A 24,358-nucleotide genomic window follows, 5' to 3' on the forward strand; every position below is an offset into this window, starting at 1 on the left:
ACAGATAAGAATTGGCTCCAATCAATACTTAAAACAGTATTGAATGTTGCATATGTAAATACCATCCTCAGCTGGGCTTCTAAACTTGCTACTGGCACTTCTTAGAATGATCAGTAGCTCCAAGTAGATTGTTTTTTCACAGGTGTCATTTTATAGATACCACTAGCTGAGAATTGCCAGTGCAAAAATTAAAGGCACACCAGTAAACACCATGGAGCAAAAACTCTTCACTTTTTTTCATTGGCCTAAAAGCCATCAGTAGTGCTTAGAACTCCCCAAAATCTCAAATGATGCAACTGTAACAATGTCTATAGAATTTCTGCATAATAATTCATAGGGAAAAAAAGAAGATCGGTATTTGTGACCAGAAAAGAACATGACATGAAAAACATTTGCTGTCAAGTCACACAGTTCATGATTATGAGGGTAAGTTCTGGAGGTGTGTCACTGTATCATAACTTCTATGCAGTTACTCGGTAGAAGCATTGAATAATTTTGTACACAAAATATACAAGCTCATGATGAATGTCAATACACAGAAATTCTATAAAAACTCAGGTGACATTTTTGTCCACAACCCTGAAGGTTCAAAACAAAGATTTTTCTCTTTGGAAAGCATAATTCAAACAAATAAGCTGGAATTTGTATTCTAAGCTTGCCTTCTTTACTTAGCCTTATCTAAATATGTATTTTAAATGTTTTTCTACCAGTAGTGCTTTGGTATTGAAGGTATACTCACCCACAAAATAATGCCTATTCACTGTTCATGATTGATTAATACCTTTATCATAAAGTCAGCACAGTACCTATCTCAAGTGAGGGTTATCTTCCAGTGTTCTGTGTAGGTGAACTGTAAGTCCTAACTTGCAGTAGTCAACAACACTTTAATCATGACCTGCCAACCTCTGTTGTCCCTCAGCTAAATTTTTGCTATGAACATGGAAGTTGTCAGACTGGTTCAATTCACTGTTTCAGTCAGGCCAGCTTAATGGCACTGTCAACAGTCAGTACCGGATACAGACAAAGCTGCAATAAACTTCACAGATAATAGTGTAAAAAAAATTATCCATAAAGTGCTGTTCGGTTTTTCTTTCTCCTATATGCGTATGTAAATGTACAAAACATATCATTACTTTATGGAGTCCTTACAACTCAACAATACATTATGAGCAGAAGGAGTGCTAAGTGGCAGAGCTTGTAGTCAAAGGGGAAAACAAACCTGGGGTTCAAAGTGGTGAAATGCGCCTCAAACAAAATGTCCTAAGAAAAACTGCTGGATGTACCAGCTTTTCTCCTTGAGAGACAAAGTACAGATTCCAAGTGTACAGGCTCCTGGTAAATGGAAGCTTGTGTTTAGTCAAAACCTATCTGAAGAGGCAGTTGCACAAAAGAGAACAACTGAAAGGAACACAAGAATCATAGCATCAATAAGGTTGGAAAAGACCTCAGAGATCACCAAGTCCAACCTGTCACCCCAACATCTCATGACTACTAAACCACGGCTTCAAATGACATGTCCAATCCCCTCTTGAACACCTCCAGGGATGGTGACCCCATCACCTCCCAGGCAGCACAATTCCAACGGCTAACAACTCTCTCTGAGAAGAACTTTCTCCTCACCTCCAGCCTAAACTTCCCCTGGCACAGCTTGAGACTGTGTCCTCTTGTTCTGGTGCCAGTTGCCTGGGAGAAGAGACCAACTCCCTCCTGGCTACAACCTCCCTTCAGGTAGTTGTAGACAGCAATAAGGTCTCCCCTGAGCCTCCTCTTCTCCAGGCTAAGCAACCCCAAGGTTCTAAAAAGATTTCTGCGTGGATTTCTGAGACATAGCCCAGAGGGAAACTTTGCAGCATCTCTGAACTGCCTGCTTTCCAGAGCAGTACTATAAACTTGTTAAATATCTGTCCACCATTTTGCATTAAAGCAGGGATTCAACCCTCTCTGTCTTCTATTGAAACTACGTTGCATTGTCCCAAAATATAATTGAGCTTGAAGAGTATCAAATATGCCTGATAATTTTCAAACTTTTAGTACTTTGCCAATTACAGTGACTGAGTTATGGCTGTACAGTTCAGTAACCAGTAAAAATCTTTGCAAAAAATCAGTAGCACCAGGTAGACACAGATAGGTAACACCAAGGAACGTTTACTTCATAGGCTCCACTAACTGTGCTCTCTCCAGCTTTCCTTCTGCTGTTGCTCATAGTCTGCTCTCTCTACTTGACTATCATTCCTACTTCTGCCTGTGACTTTACTCAACTGACTTGAGCTGGTATTTTTTCCAAGTATGGGTACTAGGAAAGAATTGGTAAAATGAAGTGCAGGCTAGGCGTGTGAAACTGCAACAATTAAAACTCGGTGATTTTAAGAGATGATACCTATGTTTTCATTTGTCCCTCTTAACATAAAACACCATCAGCAACCCCAGCTTCAATAGCCAGGCTTTTAACTATAATTTGAACTAGCAGAAACTGCTTTACATCAGTGCACTGAATGCTGTGGTGTTTCAGCTATGCCAGCACAAGTACTGCGGTAAAACAGGCAAGTGTAGACAAGTACTTTGAAAAGTGCTGCAAAACCTGTTTAGGTCAAATCGGCCAGGTTTCTACAAGGAAAAAAAAAAAGTGTCTCTTCAACAGCAAAGCACCTATGCACTGCTATTCTATTGCAATTTACTTAATTTGGGCACCAGATGGTTTTAGAGAGAAGTAACAAGCAGCACCATTACCAATTCCATGCATCTGTTTGCTTTATAGCATAGTTTTGACCAGGTTTGCTCTTCTACTAGATATCAAGTGAAATCTGAGGACAGCAGTAATTTAATTTAGCATATTTTTAGTTCCTGAAAGAAACAAACTACATGACATTATACATTATTCATCTCACTACATGAAGCACAAGACTATCAAAGACCTTTCATATTGACGCTTACATGAAAGCCCACTGTGAACCTCATGGCACTTTAACAGCCAGTTTCCCTTTCCTGGTGCTTATAAAGGTTTTAGAGCCGTAAGATAGTTTTGTGTCTTATACTTCAGAAAAATTAATTGTGTTATAACTTGAGCAGGTCATCCTCTGTTCATTCAAGTTGAGATCATGTTTATCTTAACTGGTCATGCATATGAATTGGGATGTAGTAAGACTGCTTCTTATTCAACTGTTCTGGACCTAATGCACCCTAGTGCAAAACACAGTTACATGTACAAAGCAGCAAGGCCTGGTAATGCACTGCAGGATTCTCAGTCTCTCCTACTTTCAATGGCCTGAGTACTGACTGTCATGCAAGGTTTTGATTAATCTTACTTAGGGAAAAGCTAAGCTTACATATCCAATGCATTTGCCTAGTTTCCCTGAATGTTCTGCACAGACTTTCTATAGTCACAGTTCCCTCCCAGGTTTGCTCCTGGAGTGAATAGTCATGTTTCCTTTTTCATTTTGAGCTGTAGCCCAATGTAGTACCATCAGGTTGCACTGGAGCTCCTTAAGTTGATATGTCAGCTAAGTTGAGGTAACTGTTCAAATGAAGGCTCTTAGCTGCACCAAAAAAAATAACTACTCCACTTGCACTTAGTTTGTTATTTTTGCACAGACATTATCAGTCCTGAGCTCTGTATTTTGATCCAGACACATATACTTCTTCTAGGGGATCTCAGTTGCACAACTTGCTTTGGGAAAAGATAAACTGAAAGTTTTCAGAGAATAATTTAGCAATCTTGATGAAAAATATGAAAAGAAGCCAAATCTTCTCTTCTTCTCCTGCAATATGAGAGCAAAGGCATGGGCTAAGGAAAATTAACACAGAAAAAGCCATTATGCCATTTCACTGTGTATTTATCACTCACAAACTGTGTTAATAATACAAGATCAACATAAATATTTCTACTTATACTAAGAACAATTATTTTCCTGATTCAGGGTATCATGACTCAGTGTGCTGAGGAGGCAAACCCTTTCTTCACATTTTAAGTGCTGCGTAAGTTGAAGTGGAAACGGAGAACTTTATCCTTCTGCTACACTATGCTATGGCCACACAGAGTAAAACTAGACAAGCTGGCTGATTCAGCTATGGCTATCACACTGCATGTGATTCTGCTGCTTTAAGGCATCTCATCTAATAAAAGAAGTACAACCAAGTGTGAATATGATCATGAATAAATGAAACATGTAGAAAAAATAATTCGACAATTAAGTGACAAGGCAAAGGTTTCTTTCATGGCTGTAGAGGCAGGATGAAGAGGACAATTCAGAGCAGAAATATGTACCTTCACTGTTGACAATTATTGAAGCAGTTCCAGTAGCAGCATCTGTAGTCTGACCTACAAATGCTAAGAAAGGGAAAAGTTACAGCATGCATTAGTTCAATACATTACTTGCAGCCAATAGCATGTGATGCAGCTTAATTGAATTAAATCTAAAATGAACCCATAACCTCCAGCAATTTTAAAATGCTAATTACTCTTTCATGTGCAACAATGCCAGAGAAGCTAACAACAACAAAAAGTGTTAATTTACACCCACAAAATAGAAATGCAAGTCCAACATTCTTTAATTTGTCTGTATTTCTGCTTTAGAGAAAGCATGTTATTTATGCAGCCTTCTCAAGCACTTTACTTCTACATGGAAATATTTCTTTTATCCCATGAACAACAACACTGCGGAAAACAAAAATACTGAAAGAACTGTAGTAGAAAACTGTCCAAAAATTTGATTTTTTTTTCTATACACAAGAAATATATTTGAGAAAAAAACCCCACTACTTTATACACTTTGGTGACTTTTTGTTTAAGAAGCTCCGGTGTTCTAACACTTCAGAACAGTTATGTTGCTGGGCTAAAGCTCACTGCTTCTTTCTCAAGTAGCCAGTTGAAAAGTTTGCTCAAAATTGAGTAAGGATGAAAAAACACATAACATCATGCTCATTCAATTTTGCTGAAGTATTGCAGGTACTTGCTCTGGAGGTACCTGTATCTAGTTCAGAGTTACAAGGGTCAGAGCAGAACTTGCATTGCAATTCTATCTTCTTTTTAGCATGAGCTAGTTCTGCACACTAGAACTGCAAGTAGAGAACTTAGGTTTTCTGTGTTCTCAATGATTCTCCTCCAGAAAATAATCATCAAGCTGCCCTGATCAAATGTGGGAGAGGGATTACATATCAGTAAAGGTCCAAATGATCTGAGCAGCACTGGTAGCTGATAGGCTGTAGAAAACCAGAAGACTGGGAAAAGCAAAGATTAAAAAAAAGATTTAAAATGGACAGAAAAAGTGTTAGGGTGATATGCTAGGAAACAGAAGAACAAAATCAATAAAACCCATGTATGACAAGGAACCAGCATATGAAAGTCAACAGAACTGCCATTACAGCAAAGCTTCCATGCAGTACTCGGTATCCTCATGTATAAGAGGGATATGCTGAGATGAAAACGCAGGAACTGAAATAAGATGGTCCTAAGCAAAAAGGTCTGTGCACATTGAATTAGCCTTGCCTCCAAATCTTGAAATGCAAGTTGGGATTCCAGACAGCCTTGACAGCGGCACATCCTGTCTTCCTCCAGGGCTGATCAATGTAGGGGGGGACAATCTAACACCACTTTCAGGTATTTTTAACTCAGTCAGCAGAAATTGGTACCTTGGACCTAAATTTTCCAACCTTTCAATTGATGAATCTATGTAAAAATGAAATGCAATATGATAGAACTTCTATCATGAATAGATAGAAATTTCCCAGTTTTCTTTTGCTGCTATAAAGACTATTTAAAATTTTATGTTAATATTGCAAGATCAATCATGAAAAAGGAGATTTACGGAATACACATTTTTATTAAGAGCTATGCATTATAAAAGCTTTATTTACATGATCAAAGACTTTATTCATGAGATAGGCTTGCTTTGGAGAGATTTAGAACTGTACACTAACAGATTGTTTTTACAGTATCTTTGCCTGGTTTCTTATGCATGTTGGAAGATAAGCAATGAATAAGCCTAAGTATATACATTTGTGAACTATTTAGATGCTATACTGATAAGCATAATAAAAACGCCCACAAAATACTGATAGTTCTGGCTTTAAAGCAGGATTTGAGTATTGCAGTAAATGAAGCTTGGGGCTGTATATTAAACAGAATTAATAAAGAGAATACTGAATTGCTACTTAGTGATGACTGCATCTGTCCATCCTTGTCCACCCCAAAGAAGACAAGAGTCATTCATACAGAAATGTGACCATGTAGTTAAACAGCACACAATAATATATTTACACAAAGGAGAGAATTAGGGCTGCAAAGATAATAGACTATTGTGAATGTTTAATTTTCCCTTTCCTCAAAAGCCTTTTAACATTGATTTTTCTGTATATCTGCATTAACAAACATTGGCTGCAGTCTCTAAAATGACTGCATGTGTCATTTCACAAAGCAGAGGTGAAGCGTACCGACTTGAAAATGGACTTCCACTCCATCCTTCCGCTCTCAACATGAAATTCGGATGAACAAGCAGACTGTGTTTTTCATTTTCTCACCAGGCACTGCCTGCTATCACTAATGCCTGCCTAAACAACTGCATAAGTTATCATCAGGTGTATTTGTACTGATGTAATCATCTGAGATCTGATGGTAGTAACATTACATTTTATTTTAGGTGGTACAGCCAATTCCAGAAGTCCCCATATTCTCACCCATATCCATTCATTCCTACCAGCTGTGTCAAAACAGTTATTCGTAGTTACGAAAAGCAAAACATAGTAAAACAAGAAACTCTCCACTACTGATTGTAATGATCAAAAATAACACAAAAGGTTGAACGTGGAATTTTACCTGTAGAAATACCATTTCTCTTCAAATTTTCAACATAGTCATTGCCAAAGGAATCCTTCCCAACCTATAAAAAAAAGACAAAAGGATAGTTATTCTCTACAGCAAGGTGATCTAGCTATCCTCTCATCTTTAGACAACAGAATGCTCTAACAGAATTTGAATGCAATGCTTTGCTTTGCAGCACTTTACCATATTAATAAACAAATATTAAACTACTAATTACTAGTAAAATGTATCAATAGTATCAATAAATAATAGGAACAGTGTTCTGCAGTTTTTTCCTCTTACAGAACTCCCCTCTGCACCCATGTCACTACATTCAAGTTTCATTCTCTTACTACCATTGTGTTTCCTTGACACTGAAACTTTCTGAGGGCTGTAAAATCTAGAATTGTACCGAATTATCCACCTTTGAAATGAAAGTATTTGTACTAACTCTGGTTACTGTCTTTCTGGCTGTTTGTATTTCAAATTTTCTAACTCAAGGTGAAAAAATATCAAACTGTGGTTAAGCTGTGGTTATGTGACAGAAAGTGATGATAAACAAGGCATTGCTGATTTCTATAATTCTCAGTACGAAATACATTGTTTACAAATTCAACATTTTTGTCTGTTGTTTGTCCAGCAACAGTAGATTGAGTTAGGGACTCAAGATACAATCTATTGAAATAGCATAGCATAGGATAGCATAGGATAGCATAGCATAGCATAGCATAGAATAGAATAGAATAGAATAGAATAGAATAAAAAAGGTTGGAAGAGACCTTCGAGATCATCGAGTCCAACCTCTCACCCAACACCATCTAATTAACTAAACCATGGCACCAAGCACCCCATCCAGTCTCTTCCTAAACACCTCCAGGGATGGTGACTCCACCACCTCCCTGGGCAGCACATTCCAATGGCCAATCACTCTTTTAGAACTTCTTCCTAACATCCAGCCTAAACCTCCCCTGGTGTAGCTTGAGACTGTGTCCTCTTGTTCTGGTGCTGGTTGCCTGGGAGAAGAGACCAACTCCCACCTGGCTGCAACCTCCCTCCAGGTAGTTGTAGACAGCAATAAGGTCTCCCCTGAGTGTCCTCTTCTCCAGGGTAAGCAACCTCAGCTCCCTTAGCCTCACCTCACAGGGCTTGTGCTCCAAACCCCTCCCCAGCTTTGTTGCCCTTCTCCAAGCAACAGCAAGTTGAAGAGCTAACTAACCCTTTCATCTGAAGACAATTGTGCTTGCTGTTTATTCACACTCATAAATGTTTCTCTTGTTACACTACACAAGTTGAACACAGGAGATGAGGTATATGGAGAAAAGAATGGTGTCACTTGCTTAATGTCAAAACAGCACTTAAGATGTATTTATAAAGCCAACACAGGTTTTAATTCCCCCTTCTTAGCCTACATGTTCAGCACGCATAGTGTATGCTCCACTTCAAAGAGTAAGTTGTGCATCTGATAAGTATTAAAAACTGACCAATGCTGTAGGAAATATTTTTGCAAGGGAAAACCCCCACCTTCAGATTAGAAAGCAAAGCAAGATCCTGGTCATGGCCTAGATAATGAAAGAATTACACAAAGAGCCCTTACCAATGATCCATCTTCTCATAAAACAGCACTAAATAGCAAACAATGTATTTGAGTCACTGGAAGCACAAAGCAGCTGCCTCTATTACCTGCTGTTAGAAATGTGTCTGTTTGTGAGCTCAGTCCTTTAGAAAGCTCGGGAAAGGCCTGAGTACTAGCTGGAGATCACAAGAATCACCAAGCCATATGGAATTCTAAAATCTCAAGTGTCACAGGTGAATGATCCTTCCTCTCACACACTCTATTGCACAATCGTGTTTGGAACCATACCTTCATTTCCAACAATCTGCGATTAGGGATTTTTCTAAAGCACTGTTAGGGACAGTCCCAGTCTTTTACCAGAGGAAGGGAGCAATTTAGGTCAGGACAGTCTAGCCAGATGGAACATTCCTGTAGCACATTGAAAAAACACTCCACGACACTTATTTTGATGTTATTGTTTGAATATTAGAGAATGTCTGTATCTGTGACTACTCCCAGCTTGCCAGCCAGGGCAGGTTTTCAGAAGCTGTATCCTCCAGCTGCTTTAGGTTGGGTAACTGCAGTCATCTGCAATTTAAACCTGAGCTGTGCTCACCTGTGTAGCCTAACAGCTGTACTTATGGAATATGTTCTGCTGGATGGTATCACCTTCTCCTCCCCCCTCTGCTACAAAGCTTCTACAACAAATCTCAGGATTTCATAACCATTTTCCAAAAGCTCAACCAAAACTTCCCCCCTTCAGCTCTGGGTTGTACATAACTCACAGACAGGAGTACTTCATTGTTGAGCTGTCAGAGCAACTGAGATCAGCTCTGGTAATTTTGCTCACAGCAAGACATGTCAGCGCTTGAGGAAAGCCCTGGGACTGGTATCCATGGAGGTCCTTGTCCTCTGGAAACTTTTTTCCATGTTACTTCATCAGCATCCAACCCAGCTGATCCTAGTGAATTTGAAGGGCTTATCTCACCATTCAAGTTTTACCCACAAGGAAGACAGAGTATTGGGCATCAGACTTGTTTTAGATTGAAGGTGGATTTACTGACCATGCCCAATTATGCAACATTTTACAAAATATTTTCTGCTTTTGCACAGACCCTGCTAGATGCACTGTTGGGTAAAGAAAGAGTCACTAGTGGTGTCCCCCAGGGATCAGCACTGGGCCCCATCCTGTTCAATAACTTTATGATGATCTGGATGAGCGGATTGAGTCCATCATCAGTAAATTTGCAGATGACACCAAGCTGGGGGCAGGTTTTGATCTGTTAGAGGGTAGGAGGCTCTGCAGAGAGACCTTGACAGGCTGGACAGATGGGCAGAGTCCAACATGATGGCATTCAACAAGTCCAAGTGACAGGGGCAGCACTTAGGTCACAACAACCCTATGCAGCGCTACAGGCTGGGATCGAAGTGGCTGGAGAGCAGCCAGGCAGAAAGGGACTGGGGAGTACTGATTGACAGCTGGCTGAACATGAGCCAGCAGTGTGCCCAGGTGGCCAAGAAGGCCAATGGCATCCTGGCCTGCATCAGAAATTGTGTGGCCAGCAGGATCAGGGAGGTCATTGTGCCCCTGTACTCAGCACTGGTTAGGCCACACCTTGAGTCCTGTGTCCAGTTCTGGGCCCCTCAGTTTAAGAAGGACATTGAGACTCTTGAATGTGTCCAGAGAAGGGCAATGAGGCTGGGGAGAGGTCTTGAGCACAAGCCCTATCAGGAAAGGCTGAGGGAGCTGGGGATGTTTAGGCTGGAGAAGAGAAGGCTCAGGGGAGACCTCATTGCTCTCTACAACTACCTGCAGGGAGGTTGTAGCCGGGTGGGGGTTGGTCTCTTCTCCCAGGCAACCAGCACCAGAACAAGAGGACACAGTCTCAAGCTGTACCAGGAGAAGTTTAGGCTTGAGGTGAGGAGAAAGTTCTTCCCAGAGAGAGTTGTTAGCCATTGGAATGTGCTGCCCAGGGAGGTGGTGGAGTCACCATCTCTGGAGGTGTTCAAGAGGGGATTGGACATGGCACTTGGTGTGATGGTTTAGTGGTCATAAGGTGTTGGGTGACAGGTTGGACTTGATGATCTTTGAGGTCTTTTCCAACCTTATTGATTCTCTGATTCTGTGAAATGTCTTAGTCTGGTGACCGTACACATAGCATGTGCTGAAATGGCACTTCATCTGTCTTTAGTTGATAACAACAGCTGTACAGGCATTATGGTCACATAGTTTGCATGTTAGAATGACTGGAATTACATCAGTATTTTTCAGTCTGAGTTCTCCCTCCCTTATCATGTTTCCGATGTTTCCTAAGACAAATATAAAACAGTAATAAAGAAGAAAAACACAATTGAAGATATGCATCATATTCTGGGCTGCATCTGAGGAACAGTTGTATTCTTACACTGAAGTGAGGATTCATGCTTTCATCACTTCAACTGAAATTTGATTTACAGATCATCTAACGAGAGAAAACTACACAGCATAACACAGTACTTCCTATTTCTACGCAGGAATCAAACGCAGATTCTGCATAAGCAGTATTTAGTATATGCAATATAATGCCAGTGACATGCATGTCCAGTGAAAGTCACTCCAAATTGTTGGTCAGAAGTAAATCAAGACTTCCTTCAGCCCATACAAATCCTTCAGCCCAACATCCCTCCACCATATTAATCTCTCAAGATCACTGTGCATTTTTCAGTGCTACAACAGGGTTCTTATACAAAAATGAGCAATTAATTTATTTGCTTAGATCTTTTAGTTTCCTGGCAGTAATCCTTTACACTTCTCTGAACAATCGTCTGTCTTATCTTTGAAGAGGCAATTACTCCACTGATAGACTCTTTTACTGTACTGAGCAATCTGAGGAAGGGTCTGACACTGTCATACATATTGATAACACAGAGTAACAGGAGCCAATTGCAGAGACATCCAGGCAGAAAGCAGAAATCTATTTGTATTTCCACAGTTCAAACTCAGTACTTGGATTTTACATTAAAATCCACAGCATTGTGTGGCATCTCTAGCCGTAACTGCAAATCATTCTAGAACCCCCTCTCCCAAACCCTCACCGCTCACTGGTTCGCTTCTGTCTTTTAAAGCTTTGAGATAGGAAGAATGCCTTGTCACTTGATCTGACATGTCCACCCATACTCTTCCCCAGGACATCCTCTGTATAAACTGAAGTCCTCACAAGAGAATGCCATACTCCACCAGAATCTTCCTATAGTATTAATAGTCATTCTGTTCCTTGAACTTTCGATTGTAGAATTGTCGCACCTCTACTGCAAAGACAATCTCCACTCTTTAGGGGACATGGAGGGGAATATTGTAACAAGAGATGAGGAAAAGGCAGAGGTACTTAACTCCTTCTTTACCTCAGTTTTCAATAGGAGGATAGGTTGTCTTCAGGACAACTGGCCTCCTGAGCAGGCAGATGGAGTCAGGGTGCAGTATAGTTCCCGTGTAATCTAGGAGGAAGCAGTTAGAGACCTGCTCAGCCACGTGGATCCCCACAAGTCTATGGGACCAGATGGGATCCATCCTAGGGTGATAAGAGAACTCACAGATGAGCTGGCCAAGCCGCTCTACATCATTGTTCAACAGTTCTGGCTCACTGGAGAGGTCCCAGATGACTGGAAGCTGGCCAGTGTAGTGCCCATCCACAAGAAGGGCCTGAAGGAGGAGCCAGGGAATTACAGACCTGTCAGGCTGAGCTGAGTGCCAGGCAAGATCATGGAACAGGTCATCCTGAGTGCAATCACACAGAACTTACAGGATGGCCAAGGGATCAGGCTCAGCCAGCATGGATTTAGGAAGGGCAGGTCCTGCCTCACCAACCTGATCTCCTTCTGTGATCAGATGACCACCTGGTGGATGTGGGGCAGGCTGTGGATGTAGTCTGCCTGGACTTCAGCAAGGCCTTTGACACTGTCCCCCATATCAAACTGCTGGTGAAACTGTCAGCCCATGGCTTGGACAGCAGCACTCTGAGCTGGGTTAGGAACTGGCTGGATGGCTGAGCCCAGAGAGTGGTGGTGAATGGTGCCACATCCAGCTGGAAGCCAGTCACTAGTGGTGTATTTCGCCCAGTCCTGTTCAGTATCTTTACTGATGATCTGGATGAGGGCATTGAGTCCATCATCAGTAAATTTGCAGATGTCACCAAGCTGGCGGCAGGTGTTGATCAGTTAGAGGGTAGAAGAGCTCTGCAGAGGGACCCTGACAGGATGGACAGATGGGCAGAGTCCAAGGGCATGAGATTGAACACATCTAAGTGCTGGGTTCTACACACCGGCCACAACAACCCCATGCAGTGCTACAGGCTGGGGTCAGAGTGGCTGGAGAGCAGCCAGGCACAAAGGGACCTGGGAGTACTGGTTGACAGCTGGCTGAACATGAGCCAGCAGTGTGCCAAGGTGGGCAAGAAGGCAAATGGCATCCTGGCCTGTACTTAGCACTGGTTAAGCCACACCTTGAGTACTGTGTCCAGTTCTGGGCCCCTCAGTTTAGGAAAGATGATGAGTTGCTGGAAGGTGTCCAGAGAAGGGCAACAAACCTGGGGAGGGATCTTGAGCACAAGCCCTATGAGAAGAGGCTGAGGGAGCTGGGGTTGCTTAGCCTGGAGAAGAGGAGACTCAGGGGAGACCTTATTGTCATCTACAACTACCTGAAGGGAGGTTGTAGCCAGGTGGGGGTTGGTCCCTTCTGCCAGGCAACCAGCACCAGAACAAGAGGACACAGTCTCAAGCTGTGGCAGGGGAGGTTTAGGCTGGATGTTAGGAAGAAGTTCTTCCCAGAAGGAGTGATTGGCCATTGGAATGTGCTGCCCAGGGAGGTGGAGGAGTCACCATCATTGGAAGTGTTTAAAAAGAGACTGGATGAGACAGTTAGTACCATGGTTTAGTTGATTAGATGGTGTTGGGTGATAGGTTGGACTTGATCATCTCAAAGGTTTTTCCCAACCTGGTTAATTCTGGATTCTGTAGTGGTTAAAAAAAATGTTGGAAATTATGGCCAAAATATACTATGTACTGGGCATAAAGCATGTGTGTGTGAGGGATAGCCTTGATTTAAGAACCACTGAACACTTAAGATTACTTGTTAAAGTGAAAATAATTGAATTTTTGTGTCTCATTATTGTCTGACTTTTCTTTGTTTATTCAGTAAGAAACTTCATACTACATCCCACTGACCCATGCAGATACAGGACTGTACTTCTATGAGATGAGACAATTTTATGAGGCTATACAATGGATTTTTAATTTAAAAAGTAAATATTAACTTTTAAAATTAAAACCCTACTCAATACTGACATTTGTAGATATTGGAGTTATTCTCTGCTCTTTCTTTACTCCAATAAATAAACATCATCAAGAAAAACCAGCTTTTATTGAAAGAAAATGAATATGACTTTGGAAGATCAATAGAAATTATAGTAACTGCTAAATTTTTTATTAGGAATGCAAATGTTTCAGAAACCTGTATGCAGTGAGTAGAGGCTAGACCATTAAAAGATAAAACAAAATTCACACTTCCAATGTAAAAAAAAACCCTTTAACATTTAGCAGGGAATTCATTGCCAGATCATCTTGTACTTGAATCTGATCATTTTCGAATGCAAAGATGATGAGATATACACAGTATTACAGATGCACAAACACTGCCAGTAGAAAACCCACACACACTGTAGGACAACCAGTGAAAATGACCCATGGAAATGCACACAGGTGTCGTTTAGAGTTACAGCCACCATGCTTTAGATACATTTTGGAATGGAAAAGCAGTGAGAAAGGCTTCCCTGAGAGGTTTCCAGTACTTCTCAAAAAAATCCTTGACAATGATCCAATGAATCCAGCATTCTCCTCAGCTATGGCAACAACAAAATATGTCCAGTCAAGTTAATTCTGTGATGTTTCATCTACAGTTAGCACAAATAGACAATGAGGCTACGGAGAGAGACACCTTAGTGATGATCACTCAAAACTTATAATGTTTAATGACAAAAGCCAAACGAAACCCTTGTAAGAACATAGCATCTGCCAAGCTGAATCAGCCTAATGGTCTGTTGGCTAGTCTTTATACTAAAGTGTATCAGAAAAGTAGGCAAAAAAAGTACCAAAGCATGCAAAGGGTCTAGACTTTGGACATGAATGTCTCATCCTAATCTCAAGTAATGAGGTAATGAGTGAAGCACAAAGTTTTATATTCCTTCTCAAATTTGCTGTTGGCTTGCCAGTGTCTGATTTTTAATTGTCTACAAAGTAAACTGCAGACTGACTGCAGTGTCTAGCACCTGAATGTTATCTGTGAAGCCCTGATCATCTTTAACAGTGGGAACAAAAAGCAGAGGGGCTAATCAGAATTACTTGAATTGTGAATATCCCAAATCCCCTCAAAACCTCTTGTCCACGGCACATCAATCTAAGCCTTGTAATCCTTCACATGCAATGTCTGCCAGATCTCTAGTCAACTGGTCTTTGGTTCTGGCAGTGTTCTTAAAACACCCTACTCCATGCTTAAATTTATAGCTGAAATAACAAAAAGGGCATTAGAGAGTGTTTAAAAAAAATCCACAAAGCCAACAACCTTTCTGTAAGTCACCAAATTGCAGTTACCTAAAGATTTACTGGAGTTTGCGTGAACATTTAGTTCCGTTAATCCAAGAGCAAGACAGTGCTTACCTTGCAGACGAGCGAGGTTTGGGCCCCGAGTCGTGCAGACTGGACACACTGGTTGGCTCCTTTCCCGCCAAATCCTATGAAAAACTTGTGTCCAAGGAGAGTTTCTCCGGCTCTCGGCAATCGTGTGGTAAAGCTGTTCAAATTTCAAGCAAGATTTACACACATTAGTGACTGAAAATAACAAATATCTTCAAAAGAAAATTGACATTCTTGTCATGCTAAATAGTCCAAGAGCCAGCCACTAAGACCAAAAAAAAGACTCAAAGGACCTGACATCCCATCAGTTTAAGTTTATGCTTCATATGACACCCAGTCGAGCTTCTCATTTATTACTCAAGAAAGGGATTGCATTTCTTCTGTTCATTGTTTCATGTTTCTACAGGAAAAGAAGTACTTGATCCCTGAGTTTCCCCAGTGCTAATTCAATATGGATAATTAATAAATGTATAGGTCTAACTGCTCATGCTGTTTTTCTGTAACATTCAGCTTAAGTTTACATATTATTAATTTAATTTCACTATATGTAATTATACCTTCTTGAACTCCTCTAGGTAATTTTTTGCTTGGTTCACACCCCTTAAAATTGTAGATCACTATCAAAACCTTGCTCTCCTCTGCTGTAAATCAAGTACCCTTTTTTTGTTTCCCTCCCTTACAAATCAAGCTTTACAAGTTCTCAGCATTTTGTTGTTTCCTGAATGTGGTCCAATCACATTTACATCCTTCTGGAGATGGGTGCCCAGACCCAGATGCACTAATAGAAGTGGAGACCTATCAGGAGTGTATTCTGGTATAATTTCCATTTTAGAAGAAAAAACAAAACAAAACAAAGCAGTAATTTTGTTAACTCCACCAGATGCTTTGCTATCTCCAGCAAGAGCTGAAAGGAAGAAAAGACACCACTGAGATTACGTGGAAAAATTTCTCCGTATGCAAATGGCTAGCTTACTTTTGCCAATTCTATTAAAATACATGACTCAATGCTGTGTTTACAACACTTGAGATTACCAAAACTTCTGCCTCCTCAAGCCATACATTCCAGGCACAGGGTTTAAAAATGTAATTCGTTCTATCTCTTAAGCTACAAACAAGTTTACAACATGTGTAGAGGGAAGGCCTCCTACGATGTACTATCAACCTGTTCAGTCAATGACAGTTTGCTTAGACAGGTTTCCAGAAGTCTGCAGAAATGAAAAGGAAAGCAGGGAAGGGGAATCTGAAAGAATGCAGAGGAATCTGCCCTAATAAAGGAAAAGATTAACTTCAGTTCTGTTTGTCAACTTACAACATTATTTCATCAAAGAATAGAATAGAATAGAATAGAATAGAATAGAATAGAATAGAATAGAATAGAATAGAATAGAATAGAATAGAATAGAATAGAATAGAATATACCAGACCAGACCAGACCAGGTTGGAAAAGACCTTTGAGATCATTGAGTCCAACCTATCACCCAACACCATCTAATCAACTAAACCATGGCACCTAGCAGCCCATCCAGTCTCTTCCTAAACACCTCCAGTGATGGCGACTCCACCACCTCCCTGGGCAGCACATTCCAATGGCAAATCACTCTTACAACAGTGCCAGCTCTCCAATTCGGAAGACGAGGTGACATGCTCCTGCTATTGCAAATGACTACAGAGTGCCTTCTGAAAAGGATATGAAGTGTGTGGATATTACTTTCCAAGGCTATGTTGCAACTTCTAGGGCACACTGGTGTTTGCAAAATCTTACAGAATGAATGACAGAGCATAACCTGATTTATTAAACATTCTTAGGAAAAAGAAAACATTTTTTATTCCATTAATTTTCAATTCCAGCATCCATCAGTTCACAGGTTTAGCAACACTTGAGAAAACCTAAAATTAAATCAGCAATGCCAAATCAGTCCTAAACTCCCAGAAGTTGCTATTTTGGCTTTGAAGGAATTGTTACAGGCTGGTGCTTCATCAGTACGTAGTTTCCAGAGAGATACAAGTAGGGATTCAGAGTCTTAAGCTGGAATGCTTGCAAACAGAGCACCTCAGGGTTCAGTGTGAGAGCACAGTATCCAGCCAGCATGTTTATTTTGTATGAATCACCATGGAGAAGCCTTGAAAGGTTCACTCATACAGCTAATAGCACTCATTTTGTTTCCAGTGTGGCAGAGATGGGAACATTCTGTTGGGAAATACTTGAATTATTTAAAAGTAAAATACAACAGCTTTTTAGAAATACAGATACTTAATATATATACAGAGAAGGTTGCTAAGTTGCTGAGTTAAAACTGTTCACCCACAGCAGCATCTGGCAGGTTGTTTACAATGGGAATCTCCAAGGATCTATGGAAATATGCGTAAAAAGTGTAGATAAACAATGTTTATTATGGTAACACCTATAATTTATCACTATTTTCACCTCTGGAAACCAAAGTAGTGATGGTTGTGGACCAGAGAATGAAGGCCACAAAACTCAGCTGAGGAAGCTCATACTGCAGCAGTGCCAGGGTACTACATGCACACATCTAAAATCAGGTATCATTCAGCAAAGAATAGCTGTTTCACCCAGACCTGGTAAGAAATAGTAATAGCAGGTCTTGGATAATTCCTTTCATCCACAGATCTCACTACACTTTAAAAAGCAGAACAACATCATTATTCCTGTTTTGTGGGTGTGAAACTTCAGCAAGTCATTCTGCCTTTTTGTGCCTCAGATCAGCCAAGAAGCCAGTGGCAAAACCAAAAATAGAAATCAGCTCAATCCACTAGCTCATGTTGTCTTCTCATTTAAATTCTGCAGCATGAAAATGGTATCAAGTCTCAATTAATTCTCCTTCCTTAGGGTGTTTTTTCAGAATTAAAGCTTAGCCTAAATAGAATTTGTTTCCACAAAACAGTGATATACTTTTAGACAAAGATTAACAAATGTGACATCCCAGCAGACAACTGCTAACAGCACTGCTCTGAGTTCATGTGCACTTTGAAGATGCACATTTGAACATACATATTCTTGTGTTAACACTGACCAGAGCATGACTTGATTTTTCTCTCAGTAATGTAGGCATCAACATGCAACTCCAATGAAAGTAGTATAATTACACTGGTGAAAAAAACAGGCTTAGTGAAATGAGAATCTGGGCCTCAGTATTTCAAGCAGCATGGCATAACAACTGCTTGTGGAATCAAACAGCTTGTTGAAGATGGGGAGATGACCTTTTTTATTGTTTTGATGGAAAGGTAGATGGCAAATGGCAAAGGATCAAGTTGGAACAGTAATTTATAATTAGCCAATTTTAAAAATAGGCTAACAAGTGAGGTAAGAGCACGCAGCAAGTTCCTGTAGCACACTGGGAAAAAAACCCCCACCTTATTCCATGTCAGGCATGATTGCAATCCTTTCCAAGCAGTTCTCCAATCCCAAAGCCTATCTTTCTTTTCCATATTAAACAAATTCATACATATAAGCCTGGAGGTTTCACTTTCCCTGAAACAGCTACTCAAAGATTTTTTTTCTTTTGTGAATATAATGCTATTTGCTTGTTATTTAATTCTGTAACTACCCTAACTTCAGCTTCACATCAGACAATTTTAATGAGCATTTTGGGCTTCTGTCATGAACAGGCAATGATGAGTAATCTGTATGATTAAGGAACCCTACAAATTCTTGGTTTATTGACGGTGCCACAAAGAATACTCAAAATAGCCTAAAAGTGATGAAACAGATAATGTGACTCCAAAACTAGGCTAAATAAGTTAATTAGAAAAACTGTCAGACAAGCTCTCAAAATTGTTACATAAAATGTTTTGTAACTCCATTTACAACTTTGACATAATTTGAAAACACTGAGCTGAAAACCCTAATTTAAGTTGCTCTCCAACAGACTACCCTTTGCTTATGTGACATGTCCTGCCCAGCTTTGGCACAGAAGATACGGAAATCTTACATCTTATGAACAACCAAAAACTAAACTTGAAAACCTCCAACATTTATTAGATGTGAGATGAATTACTATGTTTTGAAAATTTTGCATCATACTGTTGAATCGTATTTATGAATTTCAGACTGAGGTACCCTGAAATATTTTGGACAATATGAATAGAGAGGCTGAGAGAGCTGGGATTGTTTAGGCTGGAGGCCTAGGAGGCTCAGGGGAGACCTCCTTGCTGTCTACAACTACCTGAAGGGAGGTTGTAGACAGGAGGGGGTTGGTCTCTTCTCCCTGGTAATCAGCACCAGAGCAAGAGGACACAGTCTCAGACTGCACCAGGGGAAGTTTAGGCTTGAGGTGAGGAGAAAGCTTTTCACAGAGAGAGTTGTTAGCCATTGGAATGTGCTGCCCAGGGAGGTGATGGAGTCACCATCCCTGGAGGTGTTCAAAAAGGGATTGGACGTGGCACTTGAAGCAGTGGTTTAGCAGTCATGAGGTGCTGGGTGACAGGTTGGACTTGATGATCTCTGAGGTCTTTTCCAACCTTATTGATTCTATGATTCTATGAAATTATTTCTGACTGAATATTTACAAAACAGCATTTAAATATGAAGCAGGCAGCAATGCTGCCCATATTTTGTCATGGGAACTGGAGACTCTTATATCCACTTATGTTTCAGAGGTTTGGGTTGAATAAAAGTACACATAAAAATTTCACTATTGCAATAAGTTCAACCCTCTCTTCCAGTGAGTGGATTGCCTTGAAGGCAAGAGCTGATTAGCATTTGTATTTTTACATAGACATCCCTTTAGAAGGATGGCAGAAAAGACAGAACCAATTCCTTTACTACTGTATTAAAGCACTGAATTAGAGGTGAAAGCACAAGTTACTGAGTCATTAATGCCCCTACCCTGGTATTCTAGGTTTTCTTAAAAAGTTACCATCTAAGCAGCAACTCTATCATATTCAGAGATAGTCTGATGAAGGAAGGAAGGGAAAGGGAGAGAATATATTAGCAGCATTTGCATAAATTAATCCTGATATTAATCATTGTTTGCTTCCAGTTCTTGACATCAGTGTCTGTTCATTGCTTTCAACACAAGAAAGTACTATAATGATGTATTATCACTGTTCACTAAAGCTGATGGAAAACTATGTCCTCCCCTCAAGAGTATTTTCTCCCACCAATTCTCTTGCATTGCCTTCATTGTTCATGAAGCTTCCTAATTCAAAATATTTGTGTTCCAAGGGTCATTTTAATTCAGAACAGACAAATGGTCCAAATTATGGTACAGCACTAGGGTGGGCAAGAATTTGCAGCACTGAGAAAGTGAGTGAGGGGAAGAGCAGGAGTGCATTTGCTGGATGGAGTACAGCCAGATTACCCTAAACCCATGCTGAAACTTTGACTTGATACTAATTTGCATGTTGAAAATGCTGAATGCTATGTAACTAAGGTTTAATTAAGTAGTACATTATACTTAGCTTGTTACACACTCTGAAGAAAAGCATAATGTATCAGTATGTTTCTGACATGTACATGAGAAAAGTACACACAATTTTTCCTCTAAAAAAACCAGTATTCTCCTTTCAGGGAGGAAGATATCTCATAGGTTAGACATGACATTATATAAGATGATTGACACTTACATAATATCAAACCAAACATTAAACCTTTTTTTTTGGTTGTTGGTTTTTTGGTTTTTTTTTTTTTTTCCCATTCCTGAAGCGAGGCAAAGATACCTGGAGATCTCAAAAGAGTGGCACAAATACAGCATTTCAAAATTCTCTTTCAATGACTGAACCAACCTGGCTCTTACTCTCCTCCTGGGAATTCCCTGGCATGGGGAAAATCCCTCTACGATCAGAGTAGGCGTAACTAGCCACTGTCTAGTACATACAATTTACTGGGCTTTCATGATTCTCAGAACTGAATAAATACAAAGGAGAGAACAGTTCTTGTCTCTGACTAGGAATATTAGTACAACATTGTGGTGAAAAAGTCTCAGACCTCTTTTGGATTTGGCTTAACTTTTGGTTTAGCCTTGGTATGTTTTGTCTAGCTTCCTTTTCAAAGATTTGAACATGAGCTATGGGAAAGTACCCATAACACAGAGACAAAAAGACCACAATTCTTTTCAAAATCTTATGTTCTTTACACATTTAAGCTTTCATCTCTTTTAATAATCCACTAAAATATCATATTGGAATGTAGAAAAGCTCCAAGAATTATAGAGAGACTACCTCAGGAATTTACTTAACTACAGCTTGGTTTAAGTACAGGGCTATCTGGTTCTAGGTTCTTAGTCTCACTTCAGATCTTTACTGACTGACAAAAATGTTAGGAGACAATTTGAAATCACAGAAAATCTCTATTTTTAGTTCCCTGTATGTCCCTGAACATGACAGGACCTTCTTTAAGAAACATTTAACTTTTCAGACAATTCAAATTGCTGGTTATTGCTTGGATGTTTTATGGTCTGGGTTCTTTCTCTAGCTTATAGTAATGAAGTGTAGAAACACTACCAGCACTGGTACGATGTGAAATAACTGATGCATAAAGAGCAGCCCCTTTGCAGAAGAGTGCTGAAGAACAGTGGCATAATGAGATGCAAAAGCTTTACCCCATTTTCCAGTTGGAGCTTTTCAAATCGTCTTTGATTTTATATGATACAAGGTTTGTCACCACAACACAAACAAGTGTGTGATGAATTAGTTCAGAGCAGCAGGAATCTTTTTCATTAGTTCTGCCACCACAGAAAATACATATCTTTTATCAAACATGTTTTTATTAAGAACAAAATACAACAACAATAAACACCACCAAACTGTTTTATAGACATTACTACTGAATGGGTATACAGCTGAACTGAAGCAACTGGTGAAAATCTCTAGCAGCAAAGAAAATGAAATGAAAGGCTGAGAATGAATGGCAGGTAGGAGGGCCATAAGACTGGTACCATCATCTTATATGTGCAATCACACCCTCAATTTAAAAAGACCAAAACTCAAAACACGTTGAATGAGAACAGATACCCACAGCTCTTCAAGAGCTTCATGAACATTTCTGCTGACCCTCTGCAGAGAAGCAAATTTTAGTCTCTTCAACATTAAAAGATGAAGCAAATAAGAATGCATTTAGATGAATGTTCTGAAGCATTTACAGTAGCACACTGTACCGCACTGCAGTGAAATGATACTACGAAGGGATCCAAATTCCTAAATTGGTAGGTGAATGAAACCTTAAACGCAAAGAAACCATTGCACTAACTGCCAAATGCTCTCTCATGAAACTACAAACCTGTAACTTCTCCTCACATCCTTAGCAGTTTCATTTTTGGGAAAGGGTAGGCACAACACTAATGCAATTCATAATCTGTGGAATCTTTAATTCTGAACTTGAAGCTCTAAAAAGATTTAAAAAACCCCAACCAACAAATATGAATCTATCTTCAGATGTTTGGGTCTCAGCAAACATTCCATCAGTCTTACCAAGCATTTGTTTTGTATCTAAGAAAGACTGTAGACATTTTAAAAATTACTGCTCTATAATTTAATTTGCCTCCCATGTTGTTCTTCCTTGAGGTCTCTGTATTATATAATTTTTGGAAGTGCAGTTACATAATTATTTTCAAGTCAATCAGATGGCAATGTTGGAATAGACTGTCTCCAAACCATGCCGTGCTCACCCGGGACTGAAAAAGGCTGCTACAGTTTGCAGGCTGAACAGAGTATTACATCATAGAATAGAATAAAATAGGATAGGATAGGATAGGATAGGAATTAACCAGATTGGAAGAGACCTTTGAGATCATCAAGTCCAACCTATCATCCAACACCACCTAATCAACTAAACCATAGCAACAAGCACCCCATCCAGTCTCTTCCTAAACACCTCCAGTGATGGTGACTCCACCACCTCCATGGGCAGCACATTCCAATGGCAAATCGCTCTTTCTACAAAAGAACTTCTTCCTAACATCCAGCCTAAACCTCCCCTGGTGCAGCTTGAGACTGTGTCCTCTTGTTCTGGTGCTGGCTGCCTGGGAGAAGAGACCAACCCCCTCCTGGCTACAAGCTCCCTTCAGGGAGTTGTAGACAGCAATAAGGTCTCCCCTGAGCCTCCTCTTTTCCAGGCTAAGCAACCCTCAGCCTCTCCTCATAGGGCTGTGCTCCAAACCCCTTCCCAGCTTTGTTGCCCTTCCCTGGACAAATTCCATTAACTCAACATCTTTCCTAAACTGAGGGTCCCAGAACTGGACACAATCATGATTAAAGGGTTAAAGTAAAAAACCCCAAATAACAAAAAACAACCTTTGCAATCCAAGCAAAGAGTAATCTTTACATGCACAAGGTCAGAATAAGATAAACAAGGCATAAGTGAACATTAATCTTTTCTCTGCCTCTTAAAGACATGATTTATCAGACAACAACGAACAAAGTGGAAATAATAAGGTTGAATGGATAGGCCACTGGGTCCTTGTCCTTGTCATCATGATCTTTCTATATACTGGTAAATCAACAAAATCATCTCTGCTTCTGCTTTATGGTCATGCAGAAAAACGGAGACCCTCCTACAAATCTGGTTGTCAGTCTTTTTAGTCTTTTTTTCCCCTCTTCTTAATTTGAGAAGAAAAAAGGAAACCCCAAACCACCATTAAATATTGGTGTTTTGCACATAACCATACTGTTCTATTTAAACTACATATATTAAAATATTAAGGGTAACACCGTAGATGTGTTCCCACTACATCGTCATCAAGATGAAGTACAGTGCATTAAAATATTAGTAATCTTCCTAAACAAACTAGTCTAAAAACTCATACTCATGACAATAATTTTGGCCTGTAGGGTCTTTCTTATCAAGTTTGTAAGTACAATTCTTCCTACAGAATCCATATGGTCACAATACTTAGTACACATATACTACCCAATGCAGAATGGTAACCAATATATTTAAACTTAGTATGAGAATGGGAATAGCAATAGCATAGAAAGTAATAGAATAATAACAACATAGCATAGAACAGCATAATTCAGTCAGAAGAGAGACTGATAATCACCAAGTTGGGAACAGATGTTGATCTTTCAGAGGGTAGAAATGCCCTCCAGAAGGACCTTGACTGGCTGGACAGATGGGCAGAGTCCAACATGATGGCATTCAACAAGTCCAAGTGCCAGGTGCTGCACTTTGGCCACAACAACCCCATGCAGTGCTACAGGCTGGGGTCAGAGTGGCTGGAGAGCAGCCAGGCAGAAAAGGACCTGGGGGTACTGGTTGACAGCTGAACATGAGCCAGCAGTGTGCCCAGGTGGCCAAGAAGGCCAATGGCATTCTGGCCTGCATCAGAAATAGTGTGACCAGCAAGAGCAGGGAAGTCATTCTGCCCCTGTACTCAGCACTGGTTAGGCTA

General features: G+C 40.1%; 1 protein-coding gene across 3 annotated transcripts in view; it reads right to left on the bottom strand.

Moving 5' to 3' along the window:
- Positions 1–24,358, bottom strand: part of RBKS (ribokinase) — an 86,277-nt gene that overhangs the window by 47,486 nt on the left and 14,433 nt on the right. For 2 of the 3 annotated variants that reach the window (XM_068158816.1, XM_068158818.1), the window contains exons 2-4: positions 15,033–15,165; positions 6,809–6,872; positions 4,262–4,324 (exon numbers count right to left, since the gene is read on the bottom strand). In XM_068158816.1, the coding sequence (XP_068014917.1) occupies positions 4,262–4,324; positions 6,809–6,872; positions 15,033–15,165 (260 nt within the window). The remainder of the gene's footprint in view (positions 1–4,261; positions 4,325–6,808; positions 6,873–15,032; positions 15,166–24,358) is intronic. The other variant, XM_068158817.1, reaches the window with a different exon arrangement.

The sequence above is a fragment of the Melanerpes formicivorus genome, unplaced genomic scaffold, assembly GCF_026170545.1.
Source record: "Melanerpes formicivorus ecotype bairdi unplaced genomic scaffold, bMelFor1.0.p_v2 SCAF_43, whole genome shotgun sequence".
NCBI classification, from domain to species: domain Eukaryota; kingdom Metazoa; phylum Chordata; class Aves; order Piciformes; family Picidae; genus Melanerpes; species Melanerpes formicivorus.